General features: G+C 52.4%; 1 protein-coding gene across 3 annotated transcripts in view; it reads right to left on the reverse strand.

Moving 5' to 3' along the window:
• SYT6 (synaptotagmin 6) overlaps nucleotides 1-9,539 on the reverse strand; it is a 57,637-nt gene extending 48,098 nt beyond the window's left edge. For all 3 annotated transcript variants that reach the window (XM_057749157.1, XM_057749175.1, XM_057749167.1), the window contains exon 1: nucleotides 9,377-9,539. In XM_057749157.1, coding sequence (XP_057605140.1) covers nucleotides 9,377-9,539 — 163 coding nt within the window. The remainder of the gene's footprint in view (nucleotides 1-9,376) is intronic.
• Nucleotides 9,540-12,407: the final 2,868 nt, after the last annotated feature.

The raw sequence follows: 12,407 nt of genomic DNA on the forward strand, positions 1-12,407 counted from the left end.
GCATCTTGGGATTTAAGATGAGAAATGACCCTACAAGCTAGGTTGTGCTTCTGCAGATGGGAGCAGTGGTCCCGAGAAGGGGTCACAGGTCAAACACAGAGCCTGGACGAGGGTCCAGATGTCCACTGCCCAGCCTGGGGCTCGTCCCACTGTCCGAGACTGTTAGTCCTTGATTAAACTGTAGGCTACCATAACCCTGTGTTTTTTATATTTGTCTGACTCAGGGCTCTGCATAGAAACTGACACATGAGAATGAATGAATGAATGAATGGGTCAATCAGTGGCCCTTAAAACAGCTGTCATTATCTCTCAACCAACATTCACTGAGCGCTTGCCATGTTCCAGGTGCTAAGCTAGGCTGGGAGTACAGAGATGCTCGGTCCCTCCTGGGGGCTTCAAGAGTACTCGCACAGAACAGAGAAAAGCTGTCCCCCGACCAGAGGGATCTGAGAAGGAGGCCAGAACATCAGCTATCCTCTCTGGGGAGTCAGCACTGCCTCCCTACTCCCTGGTTGTAGGGTACTGGCCTTGATCAGCTACCACCTTCAGGAGTAAGGAATAAGAGCACAGGATCCTCAAGTCCTTAACCGCCTACCTCAGCCCCCAGGCCCCCGCATGGAGACAATGGAGTCTTTCCCCAGTATAGGAACTGAGCTTAGTCCACCAGAGACGGCCAGGGACCAGAAAAACTAAGTTAACTTCTAGACTAGAGATCTGCAGTTACGGTGTGCATGCCTCCTGGGAGCACAAGAGAAAAAATATCAGGTTGCTTAATATTTATTCATTATCTTAAAAACAGGAAATCAAAATTGTAATACACAGGTTGGTAGTAATAGGAATGATACCATTTTATGATTGGATTTCGTCAAGTTATTGACCATCACTATGTCCAAGGTACAAAGCGCTTTTTATGTATTCACTCATTTAATACTCTCCAGTGAAACAGGTAAAGATTATTATCTTCATTTTGTAGGGGAGGAAACTGAGGCACAGAGGGTTGACTAGACGGCCCAGGGTCACACAGCTGGTAAGTGTTTGGACTGAGATACAACCCAGACAGTTCAGCTCTACAGTACTCCCTCTGCACACGTGTACAGAACGTGGGAACAAAAAACACATGTTGGTGATATTAAAATCAAAATAATTTTTGCCGTTATGAGTTCATGATCTAAGTGGTTTGGAGACTGCTTTTTAAGGCCCTGATCCCCTTGGGGTTCACCAGGAATGCTACCACAGATATAGGCATCCTTATTCTAAGTGTCTGGCCATCTCCGAGCCCTCCACACCTGCTGTCTGTTACGGCTGTTCTGGGTGCATTCTCTGCAATATGAGTCACCTTAAAACAAAAGGTATTTCTAGGGTTTTGCTTTCCTTTGATCATACATCTTACTTGCTCTGGTAATAATTAGAATTTTAATGAGAAAGGGGGAGAATGGAGGGAATCCAGAGAGCAGAGAGTGCATTTAAATGTGCAGCCTGACCAAAAAAAAAGAACTGAATTCATAAATGAAGAGAGAGGTGGAGGAATCAATTTTTCCTCGGTGTGGTTGCTATTCTGAATGCGTCTCCACGTGACCCTTGGCTGTTGTTCCCTCGGAGCTGTGATTAGGGAAGGCAGAGGTACGGATTACTGGGAATTGGCACCCAGTACTCAATGCTGATTATGTAAAACCAGGAGGCCCTTCCTCTGCCTGGAGAAGAATCTTCTTCCAGGATATCTCACAGGCAGGCAACACAAGGAGAGTTAGATCCTGATGCTGAGTGGCTTCACCCCCACAGGGGAACAAAGTAGTAAGCAAGGCTGTTAAGACCAGAATTAGGCCAGGGCGGGTATGATTGTATAGGGTTTAGCCCCTTTAAAATCACTACATGTGGCCTTGAACTCAGCCAGCCCCACATAGCCTGGGTGAAGGTGCATGATGTCCCAAGGGCCGTGCAAAGGCCCAGATGACCTAAGATATGTGCCTTTCTCCCCTGGGCTTGCTGGGGCCAACCCACCAGGATATGTTGCCCTCTAGTAAATCACAGGTGCACCACAGCCTTCAAAGCCTTTTCCCCCACTCGTGTCTTGTTTGATCCTCAACTCTATGAGGCAGATAGAATTTTAATGGGCAACTCAGCCACCTTTTGAGTCCTGACCCAGTGCTCTTCATATTTATACCATGCACTAGCTTCATGGCAAAAGAGAGGTAAGCCTCCAGTAAGGGAGAAAGTCCTTAGCACAGCACTGAAAAAGAGAAAGGACTTCCTAAGTGTTTCTGTTTGTATTCTTGCTCCCAATCTTTTTCTTTCTTTATTTCCCCTTCAGCCTGGAGAGAAAGAAGCATTTCTGTAAAGTCAGGCTGGGCTCATTCAATGTCCATCTCTACTGGTTTTCATCTCTTGCAGCCTTCGTTTCCTCATCTGTAAAATGGGTATAGTAATAGTATCTACCTTATAGGGTCCTTGTGAGATTTAAATGAGATCAAGAGCATCAAAAGTGCTAACGACAGCGCCTAGAATATAGTAAGCCACATAATAAATATTTGCTATTTTTATTAGAATTATCTAGTTCTGCCCAGTCTAATTTTGAACATCTCCTAGGTTTGAAATTTGTTTAGTGGGCCTGCAACCCATGAACACTAATCAACAGTGATAGCTTTATCATTACAAACCAGGAACAACCTTGCTAGTAGAAATAACATAACTGTGTTGTATATTGCCACATCTGTCTGTATCTCAAGACGTAATACACACTGTATCAAAGATCTCCCATCTCCAAGTTTTCCTATCAACCCTCATTTGCTTGCTACTTGCTCAGTTGTTTTGTGATTACTGTCACCAGCCAGCTGGTGAACAGGAGCAAGCTCCAAAGGAATAAAAAGAAATTCATGGAAGAAAAATGCACCATTGAGAACATGCTATGCTTTTGCAAATTAGGGGGAAAGAAGTCCCTTATTCAGTATTAGGTGTGAAACATCTTCATTCGGGTATCGGAGGAGACCAGTATTCCATGGGCACCTGGTTTGGGAAACCATATTGGTCAATTACCCAGCAGCCTCTGGGAGAGCAAATAGCTACAGAACTTGGCTTTGGAAACACACTCAGTGTCCTGGTGCTGTGCAGGGCACGCGGCTTCTAGCCTGGGCTGGGGAAGTGGGCGTCACTGGGTGCTCAGACACCAGGCAGACATCTCAGCTGAGCACCAGTGCCAGAATGACCACAGAGCACATCCATCCATGTTGCTAATTGTGTGACCTCGAGCAAGTTACTTAACTTCCCCAAACATTGGTCTCCTCTTTTATTTAATGGGGATTCTAATTATCCCTACTTCTCAGAATCATCGTGACTATTAAATAAACTAAGGCTCTGAGCACAGCGCCCAGTACATGGTGAATGCCCCCCAAAGTAAGCTGCTATTATTTCTTCCTGTTTTGTTTTGTTTGTTTGTTTGTTTGGTGGAGGATAATAGTTTACTGGGTACAGGATGGACCCAAAGCTTGGCCATCTGAGGCAGGGAAGGGGGACAGAGGACCAGAGGCCAAAGCATCCGAGAGACCTCAGGCCCCTTCTTTCCTGGGAAGTTAGGATCCCCTGCACGCCATCAAGACAGGGCCTGCTTGTCACCTTAAGTGAGATTGTCTGATGGGGCGCTGGCTCATGGCCTCCCTCTCTCTCTCTCTGGAAAATGGTAAACTATTAATTCGCAAGCCAGGGCTTTCTTATCTCCCCGCTGACACTCCTTTCTCTGGAGACAGAGCCCTGGTGCCCTGGTGCCCCCTCCTCTTCTCTCCACCCATAGTGTTAGGATTTATCAGCAGTTCTCATCGCTTGCCATTGTCCCATGTCTCTAATGGGCCTCTGTGTCAGGAAGATCCATTTTGTAATAGTAACAGACATGCTCGCTAACAGAGTGTAATTGAAAAGATAAACTGGGGACAGGAAGTGAAAAGAAAGGACCATTTTCCCTGCTTGCCCCCAAAGCCAGAGAAGGCTGGCTTTAGGGTCTGGGGCTGCTGATGGACCCTCAGAAGCAGGCAATGCCGGGCTCTGCAGGGCAGGAGCTGCCTCGGCCAAGGAGATGCCATTCGGACACAGGTGGAGACGTAGACCAGCACAGTCCAGACACCAACCAGCAAGAAACTCAGAGGCCCCAAAGCCTGGAAGGAGCAGCGAGTCGTCTGGGAAGGGACAAGATGCTGGGCAGAACCATCAACACTAATACTAGTAATATTATTTGTTATTTATTTCTACATGGTAAGCCCTGTGGCCCTCGCTGATCTCATTTAGCCTTTACATCCTCCCTAAGAAATTCACCTCTCAAAGATAAACTGACTAAGTTTAGAGATGTTACCAAAGTAACTTGTTCAAGTGTACCTCAGTTAAGTGGAAGAGCTGATATTTGGGCCTGGGACTTTCTGATGCTGAAGCCCAAACTCTTGAGCCAGGTCCCTGAGAGGTCCGGAGGCTGAGCTGAAGAACTACAGAGGTGAAGGCTGGGCAGGGAAGCTGGGGAGGGCTCTCTTCACTGTAATCAGGAGAGGGTGGGGAGCATCATCTACGTTTTGGCCTGACCCTCTGAACCTGGGCAGAACCCTGGGGACTGGGATTATGACCAGCCTCCTCATCCCCCCTCTCCTTCTCCTCTTCTCCTTCCCTGGAAGATGCAGACACTACAGCCACCAGGCAAATAACCAGTGGCCCCTGGAAAAGTCCCATCCAGAGAGGTACCTGAGAAATACTTGAGTGTGTGTGCATGTGTTGGGGCAACCGGGGCTATTCTGTTCTGAAGCTCACAGATATCCTCCATTAATAATAAGCTCTGCTGTGGCTTGTACATTTATTAGGAGAACCTGGTGTAATTAAAATTCAGGGTCTGGGGGGAGGAGGAGCAGAAAGCCTTTGCTTCCACTCCTTCTTTCAGAGATCCAGGCCGAACTACCGATGGGGATAATTAGCAGAGTCCAAACAGAGAAGGAATTAATGCTCTTGGAAAAGCTGTGATGAGGAGAGACAATGCTGGGCTAATTACGGCCGCACCAAGCTTTATGACTGGGTGCCTGTTTCCACCATCATTAGGAGATTCAGGGATAAATCGGAGACTAATGTGGAGCGTTATAGCTAACAGAGCATTGTGTTAATTTAGCAATTATTAGTATTATTTTGGCAGATGGTAGCTGTGCCTTTCTGCCTGATTGGTCAGGGAACGTGGCCCCATTGAATGGGGCAATCAAGGCTGGGGCAGTGAGGGGAGAGACAGACAGAAAGCAAGATTCTTTTCCTTCTGCCCCCTCTCCCTGTCTATACCTGCCACTAGTGAGAAGAGAGGTCTGCCTAGGTCCTCGTGGAGCCAGAAAAACAGTTCAGCACCCCGCATAGAGAGAAGGGAGGGCTGAGGTAGTGTCATACACCTGGAACACCCAGGGCTAGGTGCCCTGCTCACTTCTTTCAGCCCCTCTGCTTTCAGTTCCTAAGTGTGGCTGAGTCCTTTCATTTTTAGAGGCTTCTTTTTCTAAGCTGGACCAGCAGGGGTGCCACTTAGCTGGGTTAGGACTTTCTCTCAGCCTGCTGTTCCCCCTCCAGACAGCTCTACACAGACCGAAAGAAACCTGGCCTGATTCACAGGCCTCAGTCTTAGTCCTCATCATACCCCAACTCTGTGGACAGGTTAGGACAGTTAGAACACATCTTTTGTACAGAGCTTGGAGGGATGGAGCATTCCGGATCTACCATCCCCACCCTTGAAGTTCTCACACAGAAAGAAGAGAACTTCTAGAACTATAAATCCAAAGGTTCTACAACTCCTAGATGCTGGACCCTGGTTCTAGAATTCTAAAGCTCGTTGACGCACTGTAGAGTCCAAATATCATCACCATGGGTTCTAAAGGATTATGCGTTGCATCTTTCACCAAAGAAGGCAAATCCTGCAGAATTCCTTCCTTCCATCAAGGAGTGAGGAAGTGACTGATTATTCAGTTATAGACACAGGACTTTTATATTTTGATGAAATGCTGTGCATTTAATTTGGCATCACAAGCAGGAAAAATATCTGTGCTGCAGAAGGCCAAATTTAAAGCTAGGTGGTTGAATTGCAGAACATCTCAGAGTCCTTAGGAAAGTGAACAACCATCACATGCATCTCATGGCCATAGGTAAGCCAGTGAATAACCATTCCTGACTACCAGTCTGGGAGGGACAGGACAGCTCAGGCTCTCTCAACAGATTCTTGCATTTTCTGAAACAACTCCGTATCTCTGCTTACCACCTTGAGAACCATGCTACCAGAACCCATGCTACCCATACCCAACACTCTGCAACTTGGCTAATGGAAAAAGTTTATTCACCTCCATAACACAAATGACATAAAGAAAGGTGAAGAACTGCCTGACAGTTTCCCCCGGGGTGGGGGTGGGGGGCAGGTATTAAGAAGGAAAGCAGACCCTTTACCTTTAGAGTTTTTTTGTTTGTTTGGCTTTTGGTTTTGGTTTTTGTTTTTTGTTGTTTTTCTGTAAAAGATGGAACTTTCTTTTAGCTTGGACAGTTTGTGTAGAGATGTCTCCAAGTCAGGGTCTGATTGAGATTTCCTGTGCGATTCTTAGCACAGACCTTGGCATGTAGGAGGGTCCCAGTAAGTGATAATAGAGTCTGAATCTCAGTTGTTGAATCTCAGGGTGTTACTAGAAATCCCATGAGCTAGAGACTTAGAGAAGGAGGAAGGCAGGGGAAAATACACAGTGGTAAAGGGAACTGGGCATGCTCTTTTCACTTGCTTTTTTCATGAAACTGCAAATGGAAAGATGCAGCATTTCTCTGACTGGAGAATCTGGACTGAGACAGTGGCTCTGAGATGCAGGGAGCAGGCTGGGGAGTGGCATACCTGGGGACCTGGTCCCAAATTCCACAGCATCTCCCCAGACTCTGTGCTCACCTAAACCCAAGATCCCAAAGCCACGCTCAACCATGTTCTTTCTTCTGCTGTGATCAAGGGTCTCCTTTGGCCTCCCCCATCCCTTTCAGCACCACCCCACAGCTTGGCCCCAGGGCATACTGAAGCTTGTGACTCAGCAGCCAAAGTTAAAGTTCCCCAGGGCTAACAACTCAACCTCGCTTTCTGAAGCAGCCTGCAGGGAAGGCATACTGATTCATCTGGGCCTGCTGGCCCTCACCCCTCAGCATTCTCTCACCCCTAGTCAGGCCACCCAGGCACCTGTCATTCCAGACTATGGGGTGTCCCTCTGGAGTTAGAATACCAGTGCCTCCCTGTATCAGGATGTGCTACACATATGCCAGCCACCCCTCCCCCCATGACTCTCAGCACTTCTGCCGTAAACAGACAGAGAAACAGCCTCCATCCCAGGTGGAACTCGACAGGTGTGTTCTCACCTTGAATTAGCCCTTTTAGGGTCTGAGGGGATAGAACCAGCATTAAGGGCCCTGCTGGAGATGGATCATTGGAGGAAAGGATGGAAGGGAGCTGGGGAAGCCGGCAGGAAGAGACTCCCTGACTTGGGGGAAATTGTGTGTCTGATGGATATAGGTGGTGTATGTTGGTGATGGCACCGAGAACCAGAGTCTGATAATGCTTGCTGGACCTAATTTGTTCAGAGAGTCAAGAAGAATCAACCTCTTTAACCTCCATCACTGTACCACCCTCTAAAAGTTCCTCTGAAGGTCTAACCTCAGTCCCTTCTGCTGCAGTAATCAACCCATTGATTAAACATTGCCAGGGCCAGATTGGGGGGTGGCAGGAGGAGCAGCGCCCCCTACAACACACACAGGGCCGCAGTGGGCTCCACCTGCCGCCCCCAGGCTGGACACAGCCCCCTCATGCACACAAGCCTCCCCTGGGCCCACTAGCCCACACCCTTCTGTCTCTCCCCTATTCCCCAGAGGCGCTGTTCCTAACCTAGGACCTATCTGTATCTCCGACCTTTAACCTCAAGTTAAAACAGGGCCCTGGAACCTGCGGCCTCTGGGGAGCTTACCCCACCTGTACCTCCTCCCAGAACCGCGGCTCCAGTCCCCGCTTCTGGTCCCAGGAGAAGCTCGTGGAGACAAAATTCCCGCCTCTCGAGGCCCCCTCCTCGCTGTCCCGCGCGGGTGGTGCGCAGCCGCGGGGCGACCCCAGCGTACCTCTAGGCCCAGCGCCACTGGGGTCAGGGTCGGGGTACAAGGAGGGGTGGAGTCTGCGGAGCCAAAAGAACCCCGGCGCCTTGATCCCTGCAGGATCTCCCCACCCCCACTCCGCGTCCTCTCGGGGCTTCGCACTGCCCCCAGCCTCTCCCCTCCCCGGAGGGAAGGCGACCCGGTACTCCCTCCCGCCCAGGACCCTCCAGACGTCGGGATCCGGACAAAGAAGCCCGGCTGCAGCGGGCGAGCGCGGCCGCGCGGCGCGGGTGAGGCAGGTAAATACCCGCGGCCGCCCGGCCGCCACGCCGCCCACCCTCCCGCGGCTCCGGCCGCCAGGGCGCGACACGCCATTGCCGCTGTCGCGACTCCCGGGAGACGCCGCAGCTGTGCGCCGGGCCCGGGCCCCGCGGGGCTCCGGCTCCGGACTCACCGGCTCCGGCGAGCTCGACCCGGCTCGGGCTCCCGCCTGGGTTCGGCAGCCGCCTGGGACTGCGTCCGGCGCAGGGTGCGCACCGTTCGGGCAGGAGGCGCCCGATTGGCAAAGTCGGCAAGAGGCACCGGCTCAGTCGCGCACCGGCCCCGAGTCCGAGTGAGTCAGAGAGAGACCGAGGGAGCGAGTTATAGGGGCGGGGGGTGTGCGGTGGGGGAAGGACGCCGAGACACCCTCCCCCAACCCGCCCCCCGCCCCCCAGCGGAGACGCAGAAAGCCACTCGCAGACGGAGACACCCGGACACAAAGACCTCGTGCCAGCCGCAGACCCAAGTTTCTCCCTGAGAGACCCAGGGGGCTCGGGCCCCGTTCCCCGAGAGAACAGATAAACTGACGGACACACCGACAGACGGACCCAGAGACCTCGACACCCCCGAAGAGACGAGCTACTTCCTCAGCCGGGAGGTCCCTGGTCTCCTGCTCGCTCCACGGACCCCTCCCCTGGCAGAGCGCCTGCAGGGCGAGCAGAGAGACAAGAAGGAAACTGAGGCCCCTCGGGGCGCCGCGTCCGGGGAGCCCGGTTCTCCGCGGGGGCCCCGCAGAGTCACACCGGAGGGGGCAGTGGGATTCTCTTCCTCTCGGTTCCCCTTCGCGTCTCTCTGCTTGCCCTGCGGGCGATGGGCCAGGGCACTCACTGGCCGAGACTGGATCCGAATCCAGAATCCTGAGCCGGAGTTCTCCATCTAGGTTCCGGGGTTCCCGGGGCTGGGGCTTTGGGGAGCGGGGACAGCCAGGGCGAGAATCCAGGAAGGGAGGGGGCCTCGGCTTTTCTGTTACCTGAGTCGGCAGCACTCGGACTTCGCTCTGGGGGCTCTAGCTCGAAGCTCCGACAAGTCTCCACGTCCAGCCCGAGAGGGGGCGGCCCGGCCCGGCACAGCGAGGCCAGGACCGCGAGCGCCGCCTGGCACCGAGGCTCCTCGGTCCCCCACACCCCGCTCATGCCCCGGACAACCCAGCCCTCCAAGCAGCCGCCCGAAACCGCGCCTCGGCCGGACTGGGGCGGGGCTAGACGGCCCCAAGGAGACCCTCCCCGCAGCGGCCCCCTCCGGCTCCGTTCGGCTTTTAATCACTTCCCCGCAGGGTCTCCGCCCCTCACGTGGCATCCCACGGCAGCTGGCAAGTCTGGCGCCTCACGGCCGCCCCCTCTACACTCAGCGACCAGCCTGAGTCCGGGAGGTTCAAGGCGATGGAGCCTGGTTGTCCCACATCCTGAAGGGTTCAAGACTCAGCAAAGAGCCTGGGATCTGGCTCCGCATTCACTGCCTGGTGTGACCTTGGGCCTCTCTGAGCCTCAATTTTTCCTCTCTGTAAAAGGGGTATAATGATTACGAGTGCTTCACGGGCTGCCTGGAGATATAAAGATAGTGTTTGTGAAAACACTTGGTAAATTGCCACATGCCACACAAGTGGCAACGAAATAGACAAACCTATTACAGAATGAAGGATGACCTCGTTGGGGGTGGCAGGATCTTGGCCAGGGTTCCTGATGGGAGAAGTTAGTCAGACTTGCCCCAAGTCACAGCTTCCAAGGCAGAAGACCCTAAGACTGCGGGGCGATGCGAACTGCAAAAAGACTTTCTGAGCCCAGCAATCCTGCGGTCGGCGGTACCCGCACGTTGCTATGGCAACGGGAGGCAGCGGCCGTCTCTCTCTATGGCAACGGAGGGGAAAGTTTCTGGCGAATAGGAATGGGGGGCGTTTTAAGAGGGCTCTTGGTTCCCGCCAGACCCATCTCTCCGCATCGGTGCAACATCACCGATGTTACACTTGCTATTAAGCTTAGCAAGGGCCAGAAAGACCAAAGACTAAACGGGAGGATTGAGGCTAGACAGGGCAGAAAAATTTCCTCCAGGAATTGTGGTGCGAGGTCCAGGAGCAGGTTGACTGAGGAGCTCCTAGGCGCCACACTCAACTGGAGGTTTGTGAACACTCAGCTGGAGGTCTGTGAACAGGTCGCGGCCCTGAGGGGGCCCTGACACAAAAGTCTTGCGTCCTCGGCTGGTCAGCGGGTGGGCCCCTTCCTCTGTGGGGTTCACCCGAAACTCCAGGCTCAGCTCCCTTTACCTTCCCGGAGCAGGGAAGGAAACTTTAGCTGGAGCCTCTGCAAGACACGGGGCTGGTGTGTACCCGGGTGGCGGGTGGAGGAGGGTCTTTCCTCCTAATTAACACGCTAATTGGAAGTGGCTCGGGCGGTGACTCACGTTCCGGAGGGAGGAGATTCGGAGGCCCAGCTCCTGGCGGTCTCCATCGTGCTCCATCTGCGCCAGCCGCGCTAGCCGACCCTTGACAGCCCTGGGTAGCTAGTGCCTCGGGTACAGAGGGTCAAGCCGAGGCCTAAGAGGACCCTGGCCTAACAAGGCGATTTTCCCTCTCCGCCTGCGCTTCCTAGCTCTGTCCAGGGTGCTGAAGGCCCCGTTGGTGCAACCGTCATGGGCACCCCCTTAGGGAATGGGGGTGGGGCGGGCAATAGCGGCGGGTTCGAAGCTTCCACCCTGACTTCAGGAGCCTGCGATAGGGGAGTGCTGGGAACTCAAGCGGGAGGGACTGAGCAGGCGTGATCCCGGCCACACAATGCAATCCAGGCCGCCTTCCTGTGGGATGTGCTCGGTTGCGCTCCCAAGGTGAGGCTGTGGAGTCCGCATTCTCCTCCCAGTGCTTCTAGAACCCACCTGAGGAGCCCAGAGGCGCCATCGCTTTTCCCTCCACCAGCTGTTACAGAGCTCAGTATCTGGGAGAGACTGGAGCTCAGAGGCCTCTTGTCACACGCTCATTAGCAGTTTCCGAGGGGGTAGGTTTGTGTTTACGTAAAATAACAAGTGGAGAAGAACCGCACTCTGCCCATGTTTATGGCAACTCTGTCACTCCGCGGCGATTTCTCCCTCCCCCTCTCGAGTTCCCGGGGAAATTTGCAGAACAAAGCGCCTTGTTTTGCCTTTGCAGGGAATGAAAAAACACAGGTCCGTTCCAAGGGCCCAGGCCCGTGATGCAGGGAAATCAATATTTTGCTTTACATCGAGTGGGGGAATTTGCATCTAAACTGAAGGCAAAGGAGCCTGTTCGGAGCAGAGCAGGTGGCAGGAACCGAGAATTAACAGATAATTTCTCATTGTTCCCGGATTCAGCCTCCACACTCGGCAGGCGGTTCTGCAGCGTCTCTGGCGCCCCGGCAGCAGCTCCGGACCTGACATTTCTGAACCAAACTGGGAGAAAAAGCTTCTGCTCTGACAGGGCTGTGGAAAGGGGCTGGGGATCCTCGGTTCGTCAATAACTATTGAATTTGTATTGTGCAAGTGACTGTGTGTGTGTGTGTGTGTATGAGAGAGAGAAATGAGAGAGACAGAGAGAAGAGAAAGAGAGAGAGACACAGGGAGAGGCAGAGGATAAGAGAGATATATAGAGAGACAAATATAGGAGATAGATACAGAGAACAGAGAGAGACACAGAACTGGCATGCATATCAAGGGACACATTCAGAAAAAGAGATAAAAGAGAAGTGTAGTTTTTTTTTTTTCTTTATATTAAGAGAAAAGCTCTGCCTTAGTTGTCGTTTTCCTGCCCTCTCCCCTACAGTCAGTTGCTGATACTTTTGGTCACATAACCAGCCACAAAGCAGAAAAAAAAAAAAAAATCCTTGTGTACAGAAGGGACCCTTTCCTCCCTAAAACACCTTTCCCCTACGAGCCCACTCCCAAAGCACATCTATGCTTCTTCCCATATGAAGAGACAAAATTCAGACTCCTGGGGTCCTTCCTACTCACACCTAGGGAGGAAAGGAGAGGAAAGAAGTGGAGTTGTTGCCCCTCAATTC

This window comes from Hippopotamus amphibius, chromosome 1 (assembly GCF_030028045.1).
Source record: "Hippopotamus amphibius kiboko isolate mHipAmp2 chromosome 1, mHipAmp2.hap2, whole genome shotgun sequence".
In the NCBI taxonomy this organism is placed as follows: Eukaryota; Metazoa; Chordata; class Mammalia; order Artiodactyla; family Hippopotamidae; genus Hippopotamus; species Hippopotamus amphibius.